The 18928-nt window shown below is 41.5% G+C and overlaps 1 protein-coding gene across 1 annotated transcript in view; it reads right to left on the reverse strand.

Moving 5' to 3' along the window:
• Positions 1-18928, reverse strand: part of LOC139783785 (fat-like cadherin-related tumor suppressor homolog) — a 56731-nt gene that overhangs the window by 18875 nt on the left and 18928 nt on the right. The window contains exons 5-8 of the mRNA XM_071722952.1: positions 8039-8194; positions 6083-6193; positions 2240-2392; positions 1535-1748 (exon numbers count right to left, since the gene is read on the reverse strand). Coding sequence (XP_071579053.1) covers positions 1535-1748; positions 2240-2392; positions 6083-6193; positions 8039-8194 — 634 coding nt within the window. The remainder of the gene's footprint in view (positions 1-1534; positions 1749-2239; positions 2393-6082; positions 6194-8038; positions 8195-18928) is intronic.

Raw genomic sequence — 18928 nt, forward strand, 5'->3', positions numbered from 1 at the left:
AATGAGTTGAGTTTAAATTGAACTTATTATGAGAAAAAGATTGCAAGAAAATGGAGAAAGAGTGTTTTCAGAGAAAAAAATTCTCAAATAGTTTTGCAAATGCGATTTAAGAAAAAGTAATGTTTATTCGTTGTTAGCGGATACCTGATACTTAAGAAAAAAAAACAGTATGCTATGATTCGTTCCAAAAAGTATATTAATTTAGTGATTTGAATTGTAGCAATTTTCACAAAGAAATAACGAGTCGAAATACAAATAGTATAAAATAACTTTTTACTTTTAATATGACTTCACATCAAGTATACATTGTTATAAGTATTTGGATTTGTTAAAGAATTATTTTAAAAACTTATAATCTTTCTTTAAACACAAATAATGTGGAAAACTAGAAAACCGAAAAATGTTCAGCAGTCCACTGGACCGCTGAATGTGGCGAGCTAGGATTAAGAAAATAGGGGAGACCGGGGCTAGAAGTCACACGGGTAAGTTGTCACAAAGCTTATATCTCACTTAATACATTGAGTGGAATATTCTTCTTTATAGTGTAGGTTGCTCCTATCGTGTTAGTCGGGTGTACGAAATAGCTCGTTTCAAAAACATCACATGTGATATTTACGAGCATTTTTTAAAAATTGGAGGTCGTGAGTAAATTTTTCTTGCCTCTATTTTTATTGTTCCGTTGGTTTTTGGAATTACTAGTCGTAATTTCTTTTTGGTCATAAGAAATATTATAGTTTTAGATAATTTTTCCTGTATTTAGTTAACCGTCATTGCAACATAATTTATAAATATAATCTTCTTTGTTCAAAATGACCATTCAGGGTAAGTTGTCTCAAATGAGATGGGATTCAATGTTTATGAGAATTATTATTCTTTTATTTACTCAAAGTTTATGAAAGTATTACAAAGTTTATTGAGAATTATTATTCTTCCATTTAGTCTAAGTTTATGAGAATTATATTACAAAGTTTATGAAAATTATTAATTTTTCGTTTAATTCACGCTGCAATATATTATTAAGTTAAATTTACCAAAAACTAGCACTAACTTTAATAAAATATTAAAACAGGAACTATTTGTCGTATGTTTCCTCTACATGAAAGATACATGACAATCAATCCAGAGTCATGTGACAACCAACCCTGGGTATGGGGTAAGTCGTCACATTTTCACGATCTTGCTTAGAATTAAATAACTTTTTTGTGTATAAATATATATAAGTCTAATCTTTTTTTTCTTATACCTAAAGGATGTAGCTACATTATAAAGTACTATACAATATTATAAAATATTGCTAACATTTTTTTAAAAATCAGTATTTGAAAAGTGTGACAACCCGCCCCGGTCTCCCCTACAGCAAACATCAGATATCTTTTTATGAGATAAATATACATCCTTATCTTTGCGTTTTAGAAATTTTAAAATTAGAAGTTAGATTACTGAACGATCATATCTTTGGCACGAGAGTAATAAAGAACGCAATGTCTCTCACGGGAATTCTAAATCATCGTGAAAAATGTGTATCCTTTCTTACCTAAAATATCGTACCACAGAGAATCACCGTCTCGGTCGCTAGCTTGCACGAGGGCGACTAAAAAGCCCGCCTCGTCGCTCTCCGTGACTTCTACACTTTGATTGTTTGTCTTGAACACTGGAGGGTTCTCCGATTCCTTCGGCGCCTCCACAACTTGAACGGAAACTCGAGTCTGATGACTACGCTGGGGCTCGCCGTGATCGGCCGCTCGTATCTGCAGAGGATATACAGCACGTGGAAACTCCCATTCAAATTGAGTTTACATTGTAAGAATACTGGGTATGAATATGCCACATTATAAAGTCAGAATCTAAAATCCAACGTGATATGATGCAAACTTACTCAAATTTCTTCTTGCCTCTACGCGCCAATTGTTACACAACTTAATATTATTTTATAGGAATAACGAACAATTATGTATCACTTTTACTCTTATTATTTTATCTCTATACTAAAAGATTTTTTTTTCACAAGGCAGGAACGCACCGCGATTGTAACAGTTTGCAAAATTTGCATTTGTGAGTGTCAATAAATAATTATTTCACACTATAGTTATTCATCCCGTATATAATTTTCATTTTCAACGATTAAACTTTGAAATTTCGATTACACAACAAGAGAGAGATCGCCCATTTCATTTTCTAATAAAACAGTTATTTGTACACCACTAAAGTGTTTTTAATTAATAAAAAAAAAAAAGATTACCATCATTTCGTATTCTTGTCCAGCCTCGAATCCACGCTGGGAGTACACCATCCCCGTGGTGGGATGAATTTTAAACTTGCCCTTTCCCCGACCGCCTTTGATGCTATACTGGATTCTCCCGTTGTCACCGACATCTTGGTCATACGCAAGAACCTAAACGTAAATTCCGAAAGTTATCTCATTGCCATTATGTTACGACAAAACCATCGACCGTGACGGAAATTCATCCGGCACGAAAGAAACGTTAGTACTTTCGGTACAATCTATCATTGAGAGAATGCTGCGAACAAGAATTGACCCGAAGACAGTGATTAGCGTCATTTATAGAGATGTGCGAATCAAGGATTTTTGATGTCGAATCGAATCAAATCGAAGCGAATCGAATGATTTCGAGTCGAATAGTTGAAATATAATTTTTAATTAACAATAAAATAATTATTAGATTAAATTTTAATAGATAATATGTAAAAGAATATTTAAACGTGGAAAAATAATATTGATTATATAATATAAATTCTTTTTAAAACAAACAATATATTTAAATATTTAATATAAAACTAATAAAATATATTTTATTTAATGTCGCAGATAGGTAACTGAAACAATTAGCCGAAAAATCATAGATAAATTATTAAAATACTCTAATTTCGTATCCAATAACATTATCTATAATTACATATATAGAAATTAAAATAAAATAATATAGTTTATTTTATTATCAATTCTCATAGCTCTTACTATTTTTTTACGCATATATTCAAACTTTTACTTACAATTTGATAGGCTCACAGGATATGTCAAAAATTAAAAATAAATTTTTTGGCTGCTACTTAGTCGCTCAGTGAATGGTTGTAATACTTAATGCTTTTGTTTATAAACGGGGAATATGATTTTATAAAATTGACAATATATATATATTATGTATGATTCGTATCCGAACTATCTAGATTCGAAATTTTCGAATAGTTCGGATTTGAATCATAGAAATTCGAATTCGAATAGTTCGCACATCTCTAGTCATTTAACATAAACATTCCTATTCAAAGATCGTAAAAATGGCTCGTATCGGCGCACAAGTATCTCTTAAAAAAAAAGGAATCTTTCAAATAAAAGACGCTCCTTTCTGCAATCCTCTAAACGTCTAAACGCAAACTGCATACTCAGGCTCGCGAGAGATAGAGGTAGTCAGGTAGATGCAACTTGCGCAATTATACGTTCCTCACGGCGCGGCGCGGCGCGTCGCGTCGCGAAAAACAACGAGTCTTCGATCGAAGCGCAATGTGGCATAATCCGCATGCGGTACATCGAGAAAGAGCTAAAGATCGTCGTGATAGCAAGATGCAGCAGGCTCTCCTCCGCGGTCTATCGCGGGGTGCCTCAAGCGTGCTAACGATCGCGATCGCGGGGTGCCGCGGACTCGAGAGAGTAAGATTGGTAGCCGAGCGAAACCGGAAACTGTTGCGGTGCGACGGCGATGGGAGGATGCAACTCGCTCCCGCGAGTGTATTCACGTGTTATTCCCGGCAAAACGGACGAGTCCAGGCGTGTACACGGAAAAAATATAGTTGTCTGTGCATTAGCTTCCGCTGTTTCCACCGACAGCTCTTGTAATTCTCTCTCTCTCTTCCTCTCGTTCTCTCCGGAGCGAACATTTTTCTCCGGGTGTACCCTGCCGACTCGTTCGTTGCTGCACCAGCGGCGATCGCGTTTCTCTCCTTCCGGCATCCTCTTCAGCATGGGAAAACGGGAGAAATCGGAAGGCGCGCGATAAACTTGACTAATTACTTATCCGACTCCGCGCGAAAGGCGTCGAGACCGTACCCCTTGATGTCTCTCTTGGCGCGCCGCCGGCTGGCTTTTGGCATTTTAACGCGGCACATGTATCCTCGCACATTGCACATACCGTGTTGCCTGAGTTATTTGCAATTTCGAACTTACGCTCGATGTTTGAGACGATACGCATACACGCAGATACAATCCGGGATATCTCCTGCGCTCCAACTCCTGTATGTATCTCGTTCCGCCCTATTTCCCCTCCAGCTGCGCATTCGCTCGTGGAGGTGAGATGCTTTTCGATCGCGTATCTCGTGCGGACGTTGCACGTGATGTGCAATATGATCCTGGGAAATATATCCCTTCGACTTGTGGAGGTAGCGACGAGACGTGAATGACCCGTGCCGAACCGGGAATCCAGCGGAAAATTTCGCAAGCGCGGTACCCCGATACCCCTCTCGCTAAACCGCAAGATCCTCGGTGGTGTGCAATCATTAGCAGCGATAAGATAACGGAACATTCTCAGGCGGCAGCCGCGCGTCGTACGATAAGGCAACATTCAGGAGCACAATACACATAGACGAGCACAAGAGAGGCGCGAATTATCAGATAAAGAGAGAGCGAGAGGATGCGAAGAGGAGGAACGGAGAGAAAGACAGACGCGGGGGTGAAAAGGGGTGCAGCCAAGAATGCCAACAATGTTATATGTATATACATAAAGATTGTGCGCAGGATAGGATAAAACATTCAATTAATAATTGTAAACCTTGAGTGGTCGCGCACGGAAGCTTGATTACCGAATAGAGTGCTGTTATATACATAATTATATAAATCCATTATACCTAATTGCCGACTTCGTCGACTACACTTAGCTTTCGGAAATAATTCTACCACGTGCGACCAGTCAAGGTGTGTGATCAATCAAGTGCGTGTACACGTGGCCGTCCTATCGACGGGCACAGCGATAGCATGAGAAAAAGAAATATATATATATATATATACAGGGTGGACCATTTTAATCCATCCAGTCGAATATCTCGAAAACCAAGCCCGGGAGAGAAAAATATTTCAGACAAAAGTTGTTTGGTTCGAAGGGGGACATAAGAAGGTGTCATTGGTTTGACCTTGGATGGTCGTTTAAAGCTCACGTAAACGACACCTTTAATTTCTTAATTGGAAATCCCTATTTTTCAATACATATTCTTGTAGCTAATCTCGAGAGCTTTTCAAAACACTATAATAAAGTATTTTTTCTTTAAGAACTTTTAAAATTATGAGGCTTGAAAGTTCTAGTATTTTGACATAAAATACAAAATATCTTGTAAAACATTAAGTTTTCGGTAATGTTACCTTAATACTTTTATGCACAGAATAATGAGACGAATCAATTGGTATGAAAAAAGGCATAGTTGCTTTTAAGAAAAAGTATGCAAATGCGTGTTGCAAATTACATATTTTTTCTTAAAGGAACTATGCCTTTTTTGATTCGTCTCATTATTCTGTGCATAAAAGTATTAAGGTAACATTACCGAAAACTTAATGTTTTACAAGATATTTTGTATTTTATGTCAAAATACTAGAACTTTCAAGCCTCATAATTCCAAAAGTTCTTAAAGAAAAAATACTTTATTATAGTGTTTTGAAAAGCTCTCGAGATTAGCTACAAGAATATGTATTGAAAAATAGGGATTTCCAATTAAGAAATTAAAGGTGTCGTTTACGTGAGCTTTAAACGGCCATCCAAGGTCAAACCAATGACACCATCTTATGTCCCCCTTCGAACCAAACAACTTTTGTCTGAAACATTTTTCTCTCCCGGGCTTGGTTTTCGAGATATTCGACTGGATGGATTAAAATGGTCCACCCTGTATATAACCATAAATATGGATTAAAACGTACAATCGGCATAAAAGCGCTCATGAATCAACGCAAACGACCCGCGTAAAAATGAAACGATCCGGCCAGTTCCCGCATAATCAAATATAAAATATAATATACATAAGAGTTCTATTTGTATGCTCGCTCGCACCGCGCTAGGCGCGCTTATTTTACGTGCCAAGGTGTCCTTACCCTGAAGATACGATCTCCTGACAAGGTGTCGGGGCTAAATGTCTCCCAAGTCCCGTTCTCTAGTAACGTATCGATCGAAAGGTCGAACTCCCGCGAGCGGTTCCTCGATTTCTGTCGAGAACCAGAGAGGACAGCTTTTAGCCTCAGGACTGTTTCTATCGGGTGGTTCGATTCTTTTTTCTCTCTCCCCCCCCCCCCATTTCCCGACGACTATACGTATCTGCGCGCTGATCGTTTATCCTCGTTATCCTTCTTCCTGCGGACGGGCACGGACGACGTCGCCCCGACCTCGCGTCGTCGTCCCGAGAAAAACTTGAAGCCCATTCAAGTTCCCGACGTAATAAAGCCGCGCGCGAAACTTCGCGGTGCTCTGCACACCCTTTTAAGTAGAAAGGCCTGACATTTTTGCATAATTACTTTCGCACGTGTTCTCATTTTATCATCGGCGTGATATTGCACCCGGTGTCACGTAGGTACGTACAGCGATCGCGAAATTATTTCATTTGTGTTTCATGCGCGCGGATGCGAGATTTTTTTAATTTTTAGCTTTTTCTGTCAACGAGATTGGTGGGTATTGTTTCGTAATGCAAAGCTAATGCTCTCGTTTCGGAAAATTCGGTCTCCGTTTTGTATATTTTTCAGGGATCGTGCTGCAAGTAAAAAGCGTTTTCCCTCCGTATTTTCCTGTTTTCTCGTAACACGACGCAGATTAAACACATTCCGGATATGTATAGTATAGCTGTAAACAAATAACATTAATATTTGTGTCGTGTGTGTGCGTGTGTGCGTGTGCGTGTATGTATGTATGTATGTGCACGTGCACGAGGATCGACCGACATAACTGTAATGAAAAGTAGCACATTTTATACGCGCTACTACACCGGTTAAGATGCGATAAGCTTTGCGTTTTTTTTTTTAATTATCTCTCTACGCCAATTAGATCTGAAATATAAATTCAAAGGACTTTCTTTTCTCGCTGTTACGTGACGACAAAATCTCGCGGTCGTGCTTAATTGTAAACGCGCTGTATTTAAGTATTGATCTCCCTTGGATCAAAGTCGTAAATTCTCTCGTCTTCAATTAGGTCTGCACCGTTTCAGCGACGCCTCGTAATTTAATTTGCGCCGGCCGACCTCCAGCCGATGCTCGTGTTTGCAGCGGACGTGCGACGTTCACATGGAGGTTCACCTTCGTATTCACAAAGGTTACGGGAGAAAGAGAGAGCGATAGAGAAAGAGAGAGATCGAGAGAGATGGAAGAGAGAAATGGGATGACGGTTGTGCCGGGGATCCTCGTGCTAGGGTTCATAAGCTAAATCTACCCTTTCTACGCGACGATACCTCTCCCCACCCCTCGGTGATGGATTACTTTGATCATTGAGAAGATACATTGAAAACAGAAGGCTTTGATGGGAAAACGATAACGACAAGCGAGGGAGGAGGGAAAATAGGAAGAGTCGCAAGCAGTCTGCTCTATGATATAATGTATAATATATCAGGCTATAGGTCTCTTTTTTGTTTTTACGGCCCGACATCGTGACGCTCTTGTGAATTGTGCGTTGGTGGAATACTCGCGAATTCCGCGCCAAGTTACGGGCCGCACGTCGCGAGACGACCAACAACGTGAGACATGAATAGAATTTTACACGCTCATGTAGCGAGACGATTCGTCGTCCGCAATGCGAATTAAAACAATTTAACGCGCGGTATGTATGTACAGCGAGATGCTACAAAGGTAGGCGCTTTTTACACACACGGGGACGACAACGGAGAAAGCAGGATCGTACGGGGAGAGATTTGGGTCGCTTGCCGTTCGCGACCGCCTTTGTTCTCTGTGCCCCTTGTCCATTCGCCGGCGGTGGAAATGTATTTACAAGAAACACGGATGAATGGAAAGCCCATCGGGAAGAGCGCGGTGTGATGCGATGTGCACGGTGAAACTCAAAGAAATCTCTACCTGGAAGAGCGGCTTGTCGGTCGCCGGCGACGCTGGAATCTGGACCGTGTAGAACTTCTGCTCGAATTCCGGACCGTGGTCATTAATGTCCGCTACCTCGATGACGACTCTCGTAGTCGACGACAAAGGCGGCCTGCCGTTGTCTCTCACTGTCACCTGAAAGCACGAGATCACCCCCACAATTACAGTAATGGAATAATTTAATATATCACCAAACATATATACACGTTACGTTTGGAACCGCGACACAATCGTTCGAAGATACATGTGAAATATAATACAAATATATAGATGTAAATTTTATTGTAGAGTATACTTTACAGAATTACATTAACATATAACTGTGTATTAAAACTGAAAGATATTAATAAATACTGAAATAAAAAAATGTAAAGCAGTAAGAAAGATTGACTGATGATTGATGAATTATGTAAAACCGTTATACCGTTGAATTAAAAATTTTATCTTTATGATAATCACATTTCGATAATATAAAGAAAAATATACGGTTATAATAATCCCATAAATATGAAAATTTTATTAATTACAAAATATTATAAATATCGCTATGTGAGAGAGAAGGAGGGAGAGAGAGAGAGAGTTATGTTAGCAGATTTAGCAATATTTGAATATTGAAAAGCCACCAACGGTAATTTCAGCGAATAAACGAGTTAATACGAATTCTGATTAATTTATGGTTAAATTAACACAGATACTGAGTTATCAACAAATCAAATCACAGCATCAACATATCGTTGATTCGATTTATTACTATCTCTCGTAATGAAAGCATGCAATCGGTTTTACTACGCAAATTTCAATTTCTCCCTCTTCCTCATCGAGGCATTTATTAATATACAAATTGTGCTCTCATTTTCTCTTTCCGCGTGATGTCGCGCGATAAATACCTGGTGTATTCAAATTCCGCAACTACAACGTAGTTATGCGTACGCGCATAAATTAATATTCTCGTTCGATTGTTCGGGAAAACGCGCGAAACACGTGCGGAAATACACTTTCCCTCGGTTTCCTTCGCGCCATCGGTTATTAGCCAGAAAAATGGGAAAAAGGCGAAAGAAAAGTGCATTAGGAAGAAGTCCAAGAGGTATTCCTCCACGTAGTCGTAATGCGATAGCTTCCTAGATTTTCTCTCCGCCGGTACGACTTTTCGTACGGCCGTACCCCTTTTTCTCGCGCTTACTGCAGTCGTTGTCTTATCGCGCACGTTTCTCCTCCGTCCTACGAAAATCCTGGACTTTCATGCGCGAATATCGCACGTACGATCTGGGCAGTCGGCTGTGCTGACCGGAAGAGAGGAGCTTCGGGTCGTAAAACCAAGTGTCCCCCCCCCCCCGCAACCGAGACGACGTCGCAAATCCGAGATTCCGGCCTTCGTACTCGCATCGCGCCGCGAGAATCGCGTGAACGGAGATTGAAATCCGCATAATTTTTACGATTTCAAATTTAGATGCTGGGTCATTTTTACATGTGACCGGAGCATGACCTTTTTAAGAGAGTTGCCTTTTTAACCTCAACGAATATAAGCGCCGAGATAAACATGTTTCTACAGTGAACGTCAGAACATGTGCCACCGACATCAGATGAACTTATAATTAAACTTGGTAAATAAGTTGTGCAGAGATACCTAGGCGTTTGCTCATCGTTCGCGTCAATTTCAGTCACAAGATTTAATTTGCGTCTTCACGAAAGTCGCACGTCTGATAATAGCCGGCCACATTCTCGATTACTTTTTTTACCTCCTATATAAATCTCCTATAAATCTTGGCTGTCCCAGTTTCGTAAGAAAAACGCTCCCTATATTCCATTCCGCGCCCAATTCTATAGATAGATCCGTTTCCTAGAGAGCGGCCCTTTGCGCAGACCAGTAACGAAGTATGTGACTCATCGCGACGAGCGCTCTATTACGAGACTGGTCGGGCGATCTGTCCATCCGTCCGGCGGAAGAGCCGCCGGGTAGACTGATGAGAGAGCAGACCGGTTACGAAATTCTCCGTCTCGGGTCCCCGCCGTTCGTCCCGACGTTCCCATCGTCGTTCTTCGGCGCAATAATCGGTCCTCTCACGAAGCAATTTCCGCCCGAGAGAGAGAGGGAGAGAGAGAGAGAGAGAGAGAGAGAGAGAGAGAGAGAGAGAGAGAGAGAGAGAGAGAGAGAGAGAGAGAGAGAGAGAGAGAGAGAGAGAGAGAGAGAGAGAGAGAGAGAACGGAGGAAAGGCTGCGGAGAGACCGCGACGTAAATCCAATGTCCCCCGGGACATCTCGCGAGAGAGACTATGCGCGTCAGATCCTTCGAGGTAACACCTGCACTAAATTAGGAGTACGAAACTCCGTTTTATACACCGGACGTCGGGGCCGGGTACCGGGACACTCTCATCTGCGACACGACGACGCGAAACACTTCCGGATTTCCCTCCGTATACGTGTTCGCGTCGGCCACGCGCTTATCCGCAATGGCACTGTCACATCTCTATACAGGACGATCCGAATTCATTAAATTAAATAAAGCACACCTGGGGGGCCTTTTAGTCTGCATTTTCTGTTTGGTTCATTTAATTTGTTCATTTATTTGCTTAAAATAAAATATATAATACACGTAACGTGTATTATAAACTTTATTTTCCCAATAGCTCCCAATGTGAGTAAACAAACGCAGGCTAATACTCTCCTCTGCCTCGGAAACAAGAAAATCGTTATGAGATCCGGGAACAGCTTCATGAAATATGATGCAAGAACAGCTTGTTTTCCGCGTCATCACAGTGTAATTTTTCCATTATTTTGACTTTAATTACGCGAAAATCACATGTGCGTCCCATTTAATGAATTCGGAGAGCACATCAGCACCGGGAGTCTGCCATGTCGCGTTCGTTCCTTCGAGGCTATATAAATTTCATCACAGTCATCTTCTCGTATCTTCAAGGCGGAGGAATATATTAAGTGTCCCATTTCTGGAGCACCCTGTACAAGATGAACATGGGCTCTTACAGCGTGGTAGATTTAAACGCTTGGCCGATCGCGCTAAATCCGTCCGAGCGTCGTCGTATCTCGCCCGAAGGTGTCTCGCAAGTTTCCCCCCTCTCTTCGCACTCTCCTCAAGCACTCGCAATTTTATCATTTCAGTCGGAGCGCTCGCGCTCTTTGGGCTACCGGGACGGTTTAATATCGGTATGCGATCTATGTAAACCATGCACGAAAGGGTTGGCGAGATTCCGAGAACGCGAGTCAACTCAGCAAACATGCGAATTCTAAGTAAAGATCATTATCCCGCTGCGTACTAAATACGTCTTCTTTCTTCTTTGCATGCGACCTACGCGTTGACGACAACTTGCATCGGGTTTCTCATCGCAACATATCGTCATTGACAGTCATTGCACAATATTTGAATATTTTTCGAGAGATTGCATGGTATTGTCGAAACTATCAAACTTTCTACTAACAAAAAATTCATTTGTACTTTGAAATTAATTATTATAAAATTTTATACGGCATACGGCATAATTCGGATACCGGATCTATGTAAGTTCTTCGATACATCTAGAGCCAACCTTTTTTTCTTACCGAAAACATCAAGGAAAGATATTACTTATCTCAATTTTATTCTTAATTTTCAACATTAAATATCTATGTAACGCTGCTCCTTAACTCATAAATCTATCTAAAGTAAAATCCATTTGATATTAAACGAAGATGAAGGTTTTTGCTATTCTGCAAAAAACCTGCCATTTTCAATTAGTTAAGGAGACGATCCTTTTCAGCCTTTGACCAATCCTTTAACCAATATTGATCAAAGGATTCGTAAGTAAAATGTAGTTCTGAAGTAATACCTACTATAAGAGGTGGAAAAGTTTAATTAATCTAAAAGAAAAAGTATTGCCCCTTCCTTCCCTTAACAGAATTTCACCATTAACGCGAGTATACGAAAAACGAAAGATGCAGTTTTCCATCGTGACAGTTTTCGCGCGTCAGTGATCGAGCCGCATTATTTCCCCGACTCAAGCAGGTCTCGGTTGAGTATAGCGAGTGACAAAACCGTTGGATTTTTCGAATAACTTGGCGACGTTTCCCCGACGAGAAGTTCATCCCGCTACGAAGCTCCAGCTCTAGAGAGGATCTCGCGTTTTCCTCGTGATCGGGGGTAATAGCCGTGCTTTGCCCGAGCAGTTCTTCAGAGCCTCTTCCCGTCCCGTCGCCTCCTCCCTCGCTCCTCTCTCTCGCTCGGCTCTCCGTAATTACCTCGACGGCCTCTGGTGATTTCTTCGGGCTTAACCCCCGCGTTTGCGGCTAAATCCAAGGAACTCGCCACTAGTTACGGGGCATCCGAGCCACTGCCGTGACAGTCGCTATAATAAACTCGGAACTGAAAACGTGAAATGCCGCGCGCGGTTTCGCAAAGTAGCTCTTCTCGTAGGAGTTGCTCTTCTCGTTATTACCTCGCATCGTGATTGTCGACTGGATCGACCGACTATCGCGTTTCGGTTTACGTGAGAAATCATTCGGCGAAAGTTTCGCGAATTTTATAGCAACGATATTTCCTTGACGTCTTCCGGCCAAGGCGATTCTTTTACATCGAAAAGGCGTCCAACCTCGATAAGTTCCATCGTCATTGGAACATTGGAGATTCGCGGAAGAATCAGCACCGTCGACGGCGAAAAAGCTGCTTCGTAGACGACGTAAAATCGTTGGCGACGGCCGGCAAAGGGTCATTACGTACCTTGTGCCTCTCGAAACGTCCTCCGTCTCGAAAGCCGCGCGTTGACTTTTACGGCTCCTTTCGGGGCAGGAACGAATAAGCACGTACTAATCGCTCGGCGTATATCCTAACGGCATTGAGGATAGCATTATTCGCAGCCTCCACATTGTCGTCCGTCAGAAAATCGAAATGTTCACCCGCGAGATCGGACACGCGGCAATGATAAAATAAACGAACGGGATTTAATAATCTTATTCTGCTTGCATAAAAGCAAAATTCCGGCTTAAACCGATTCATTGTAATAACGGGGACGGTGAAAAGCGCAATGGGAAATACGGGCTTATTTCGAGAATATCGAAATATTCTCGGATCCACCTAAAGCTCGACATTAATAATGATCGGGGTCCGTATCCGCGGGAAATTTCTCCTTTGGTCTCTCGCGTTACCTGGTCGGAATAAACCCGCGTCGACCCGCCGCTAATTTCGCGCCGTAATAAATTTGCGTTTCCGGAACCGCAGGCTTCCTCTGTGAAGGTTAATTTTCCGGAAAATATGGCACTCGCGGTTTTTTTCTACAATGGGGAAAAAACTGAATTTCTCGCGATGCTAGTGCCGTGATCGCAAACGCGCGCGCCAGTGTTATGTTCTATACTTGACAAGCCGAAGTATCGTGACCGTCTTTCTGTCCATTCTCCTCTCTCAATCTTTTCCTCTCTTCCGCCCTTTCTCTTCGGGGGAGTAAACCGACAGATCGTTAAGAGAATATCACTCGCTCGCCGGAGCAGAAAAGCATGCATAATTTGAATTCCGTTCTGAAGGAGATTCGACTTCGTGCCGGCTCCTCGCGTGGTCGAGGCCGTTTCCGGCGACCGTTCGCTTCGGGGATTTACGCCCGCACGCACGGAGTATGATTTCGGAAATGACTACACGATAGATAGATTATCATAAAAGATTAATGGGGCGAGCGACCCCGACAGTTTGATCAAAGACTCGGCAGCTGCAGTGTTCTGTTACATTCATTATTCATCAGATGGTTACGAGTCTGCGTCGTTTACTCCGGACATGAAGTGGAGTTGTAACGCACTGACAGAGGTACACTTGCCAAATTCTTGAATTTCGATGGGAAGAGCTCGATTCCTCGATATACGTATTGTAGTGAGTATCTGGCACCGAGCGCCCATCATTCGTTTCTACACTTTCAAAAATGTTCGATAAAATCTTGTCTCCGAACAATGGCAAAGTGAACATTTTTTTTGTAAGAAACTGATTAAATATATTAGCTGCATACTCTTCGACGAGAAGTAAAATCTGTTGATAAATTTTTTTCAAGCTAACTCCAGTTCTTTTAGAATCAGTCGAGCTTTATTTTTCGTAATTATAGCTCCTTCCCGCTCCTTCTCCTAAACATATTAATAAGAATTAAAAATATTGAAGCTCCTTAATTTTTCTTCTCACACGGAGAGAATTTTTCGTTATATTTTACCGTTAAATTCACTACAAACTTGGGATAACTTGGCAACCAAGGAATTTTTGAAATATACAAAAGATATTTTACAAACAACGTGATAAAAATTACCAAGCAGATTGGTAATTTTTGCAAAATTATTGAAATTTTAGTATATATTTTAGTAAAATTAATCAAACATATTTTATATTTTATTGTAATAGATATTAATATTTTTATTATGGTAATATATATAACGATAAATATTAAAAACGTTAAAATTTTAAACTTAACCGCATTTTTATGCATTTATTGATAACAATTCATTACTTGCCAAAATCGGGAATTTGGTTTTGTTGCATACTAGTCGCAGCCGCAACATTTTCAAAAGTAAAGTGTACATATTCAATCGCATAGTCATTTCTATCATATTTGAAATTCAAAGTGAAATTCCGCATTAATAAACGTATTTTATCTACGCTACGTATATACGATGAGCTAGTCTGCGAAAAATAAGTATTTAACCAGTCGGTTAAAGTAGCGAGCGGATAGAACTATCATTTAGCCAGCAGCTATATAGGCATTGGAAAACGCTTATGGCAACTCCGCGAGATGACTAAGCGGCTAGATAAACGCTAAAGGACGGCTATCTGAGGTCGGAATAAAATCAACTTCATCTTACAGATATTCCGAAACGTCCGCGATGCCTTATTTCATATAGATACGCCTCGTATCTTTTAAAGCAATTATTATCAATTGATCCTGAAGAAGATTGACAAGATAAAATGGCACGGTAACATATCACAATTATATACAACGCAAATTAGTAAATAAAATAATAAAAAAATAATTAGATATACAATTTTTCTAGCAAACAAATGCAATTTTATAAATTAACAAAATCGGAATTGAACGCATGAAGCAAAGATTCTCAAATTTGTCGTAAATTTGCGATTTTCATTTCTCACCGGTACGAACGGGCCGATGCGGGAAACGAGACTCCAAAGATGTTATCAGAGAAAGCACCGCGCGTAATTGCGGTCGTTAATAATTGGAATCCCTGTCTGGAAGGCCAAGAGAGATGCGGTTTCTGCGCACACCGTATCAAACGTTGAGTAAACGCGCCACGCGCGCCCGCGCGCGACGGTATTTTCCTTTTTCTTAACTCCCCGTTCAAACGTACAACCATAAAGTTTACCTTCAATTAAAGCGCGCTTCTTAAGGTGCAATTAATAATTCTAATTGGTATTACACGGCGGAGTATGCGCGCTTTATCTAGACGAATATCGGCTTTCCTCCGGAAACGTTTGATCGCGATAAACTCTCCTTAGAACCTTCCGTGATCGAAACTATCGATTAGTTTTCAACAATCAATCGCGTATCAATCAACTACGTGCTACGATTTGAATCGCAATACAATAGATTCACGAGAACGCAACGAAGGGTGCGTGCTCTCGAACTTGTGTTTTTTTTGCGCGCGAGAATTTTCCTCGACCGCGCTCCGTATCTCGTCATTCGGCCGAAACGCACGAAATATATTGCGGAGTTTCCGCCACGGAGATTCCTGGATACTCATCGTGATTATTTTCTGCCTACTAGCGCCGCGCGCAAAAGACCGAGAACTCTTTTGCGATCCGCCGCGAGAGGCAAACAGAGAGAGAAACTGGGCGAATGGAGAGTGGCATTAATTATATACCCTATGCTTTTTGCACAGCTTTATGCATTGGATGTGCGAGCAGAGCAATCTCTTATTTTTTCCTTTGCACTTCGTATTTCGAGAAAAGAGAATCAAATAACTCGATATTTCGAGCTAAACATCTGTTGCGAAACAAAAAAAAAATTATACTCTTTCGATATCGATGTACAGAAAAAACGATGTGGAATTTCGCGAATTTGTGTAAAGTTGGCTTCTTTAAATACACTGGAGACACTATGCGCTCCTCGTGCAAGCTCCATTTCATTTAATTTGGCGAGGAATTTTGAGTCTTATAGAATAAATTCGCAAAAATGGAAAAGATGCATTGTTTGAAGAATGCAATTGCTGCACATATAGATGCATTTACTCTTTTCATCCGACGCGCTGAGTAAAGTACTTGTAAGTTTATCCGGTGTATACGATGACAATTCAACGGATATTTTTGCATTTCTCCAGATGTTTTCCCGAGATGCGAAACTTCTTATCTCTGAACGACGTACGAGGCGGTATACACTATTGTTTCCCAGCTCCTTTGACAACGGCTACGTCGCGCAGCACTCTCTTATTGTCACGGTAACGTCACGTGCACCGGCTTGGAAGTTTCCGTTGCAAGATGGATCAGACATTGAGAGTTGGGCGTCGCGACGATAATCCTTACGACGGCGCACGAAAGATGACGGAAAGAATGTCAATTAAGCGACTTCAGCGTTTCTGAGTGTCTAACCGACGAAAGCAGGGCAAAGGGTTTCGCGGCGAGGTAGTAAGGTAGACGAAGAATGTAAATGGGAGGAAAACAAGACGTAGAGTGGAATAGAGAGTTGCCCCAGAAGAATCCCAACCTTACGTCGTTTATCGATCCTCACTGCCGTCTATTTTCAATATATAAATATTTACTACGTATCTTTTTTTACAAATGTTTTGAATTAAATAAAACAAGAAAAATAGAGTAAAGAAGAATAGATAGTATTAAGTATTACGGTTATAAGGATGAGTTAAATTATTTTTGTAAACCAAGTCCATTTCTTCGGTATAAGCTGAAGGAAATAAAGATTGAATTGAAATTAAATAAAACAAACAAGCTTAAGTAAGAATAGCAGCAGAGTCATGATGATTCATCGTACTCGACGTGCGACGATACATTTGTTCGAATAAGCATATGTAGAACTAATGTGTCGAGTGCAAACTAGAGATAATCAGAATCGCGCGCGTTCGTCTATGCGGGATGAATCACACGTTTCGGCATTAATCATCCTCGAAAGACGCTGAGCGAGCGCGACATTCGTCTTCGCCTTACGACGTGCCGTTGTCGGGAATAGGCGTGCATTACGCACCGCGTTCGAGCGAAAGCTGCGAACCTGCGGAAGAAACCTCGTGAAGGATAGCGCCGTTCGAGCCAAGCCGTTCGAGCCGCCCTTATTAATATACGTGGTGCATGTTGAAAACGACCGATCGTGCACGGCATCGAACCTGAAATATGTTCGTGTGTCTCTTAAAGAAGGCAGTATATATTTTTTCGACGTCGCGGTCGGGGAAGAGCGTGAAAAATCGCGCCTATTGAGAAGACTGCGGCAAAAAGCTTTTGGTAACGAAAGGGCGGCTGGCGCGGGCATGGTATTTCGCGAGTCGCCAGAAATTCACGCACGGACACGCGACGCTATCGATCGCGGAATACTTTCGAGCAGATGCGGCCAGGTGAACTTACAATTAATCGATCTGTTCATTACTTTAAACGTGCGAGAGCAACGAGCCGCGATCGTGAAAAACGAAATTGCGGTCATTTAATAGTTTCTTAAAAACGATTTACTGTTTGACACTTATGCCCGAGTAAAAAATGCTTCGTTTTCAAGTCACTTAAGCGCAGTAAGAAATTTGCATGACCAAATAGGGATTCCGGGCAATTAATCTACCGCGTTTTTAAAATACTTCTAAACTATCTCGATTTCTCATCAGGATTACCCGTCGACTACTCTTTCTTCTGCGGAAGACAGGGTGGGAAATTAATTCAAAAATTTGCTGCAGCGTCTGCAAGAGTGACACGTTGAGGGAAAATTGATTCTTACGTGCTTGCCGGATTATCTGTTATCGGCGACTTCGATTTGCATTCAAGTACGCCCGGTCGATCATAAATTTCGATGAAATATTCTCAAGCGGATACTTCAAGCGGCAGCTAGAGAGCTCTGTTCTACGGTAGTAAGCAAGTTCTGGCTTACTTTGAATAGGAGGAGTGTCTGAAGCGCACCTGAAAACAGAAGGGTGTTGAAAGCCTGACCGAAAAGAGGTAACGATCTCACGTCAATAAAGTCCTTCAACAAGTAATCGTCACATACTTGGGAATTTCAACAGTTGTACCTCTCTGCCTTTCGCGACACAACTTTAACTCAATTCGCTCGAGTCTGTCCGATCGAATATGACAAACGCCATCGGACAGTGGCGTGATCCACTGTTGTTACACGCGCCGTCGAAAGCGAGACGAGTACTGTCAATATTTTAGATTCATCGCTTTACGTATTACGGTATGTAAAAAGGCGCGCCTGGTGGCGCGAGATACGAGTGGGTTGGTTTCTTCATGGCAGAGCCCAGCCACGGGGACTCGTACATCCGGGACTCGTAAATTATACGTGGAATTATGAAAAAGAGGGACACGCGTGGCTGCCCCGGTCACCAGGTCGCGCAACCTCGGTTGACCTTTCATGCCAAAATACCAGCCAGCCGGCTCGCCCTTTGACATCGGCCTGTACACACTGTAAAGCGGTATATCGATGACAGGTAAACGAGTTTGGCGAGCGAGCGGATGCGCCGTAAAAAGAAAGTCTAACGATCCACGCGGAATCTACCAGGATATGCGCCCCGTTTAGATGAGCATGTTGCCAATATCGCTGTTTCAGCCGATATCAATTTCGCCAATGCTCGGCATAGTTACGGTTACGGCATGATAGGACTCGCCGACTGTGCTATCTGAAAATAAAATGGATTTTTAACTAATATAGAAGGACAAAGCCGAATGTATATCGTTCTCTTTTTTGTAGAAGCTAGATGCATAGAATA

Source organism: Temnothorax nylanderi, unplaced genomic scaffold, assembly GCF_030848795.1.
Source record: "Temnothorax nylanderi isolate EJ_2023f unplaced genomic scaffold, tnyl_v1.0 TNYL_tig0540_pilon, whole genome shotgun sequence".
In the NCBI taxonomy this organism is placed as follows: Eukaryota; Metazoa; Arthropoda; class Insecta; order Hymenoptera; family Formicidae; genus Temnothorax; species Temnothorax nylanderi.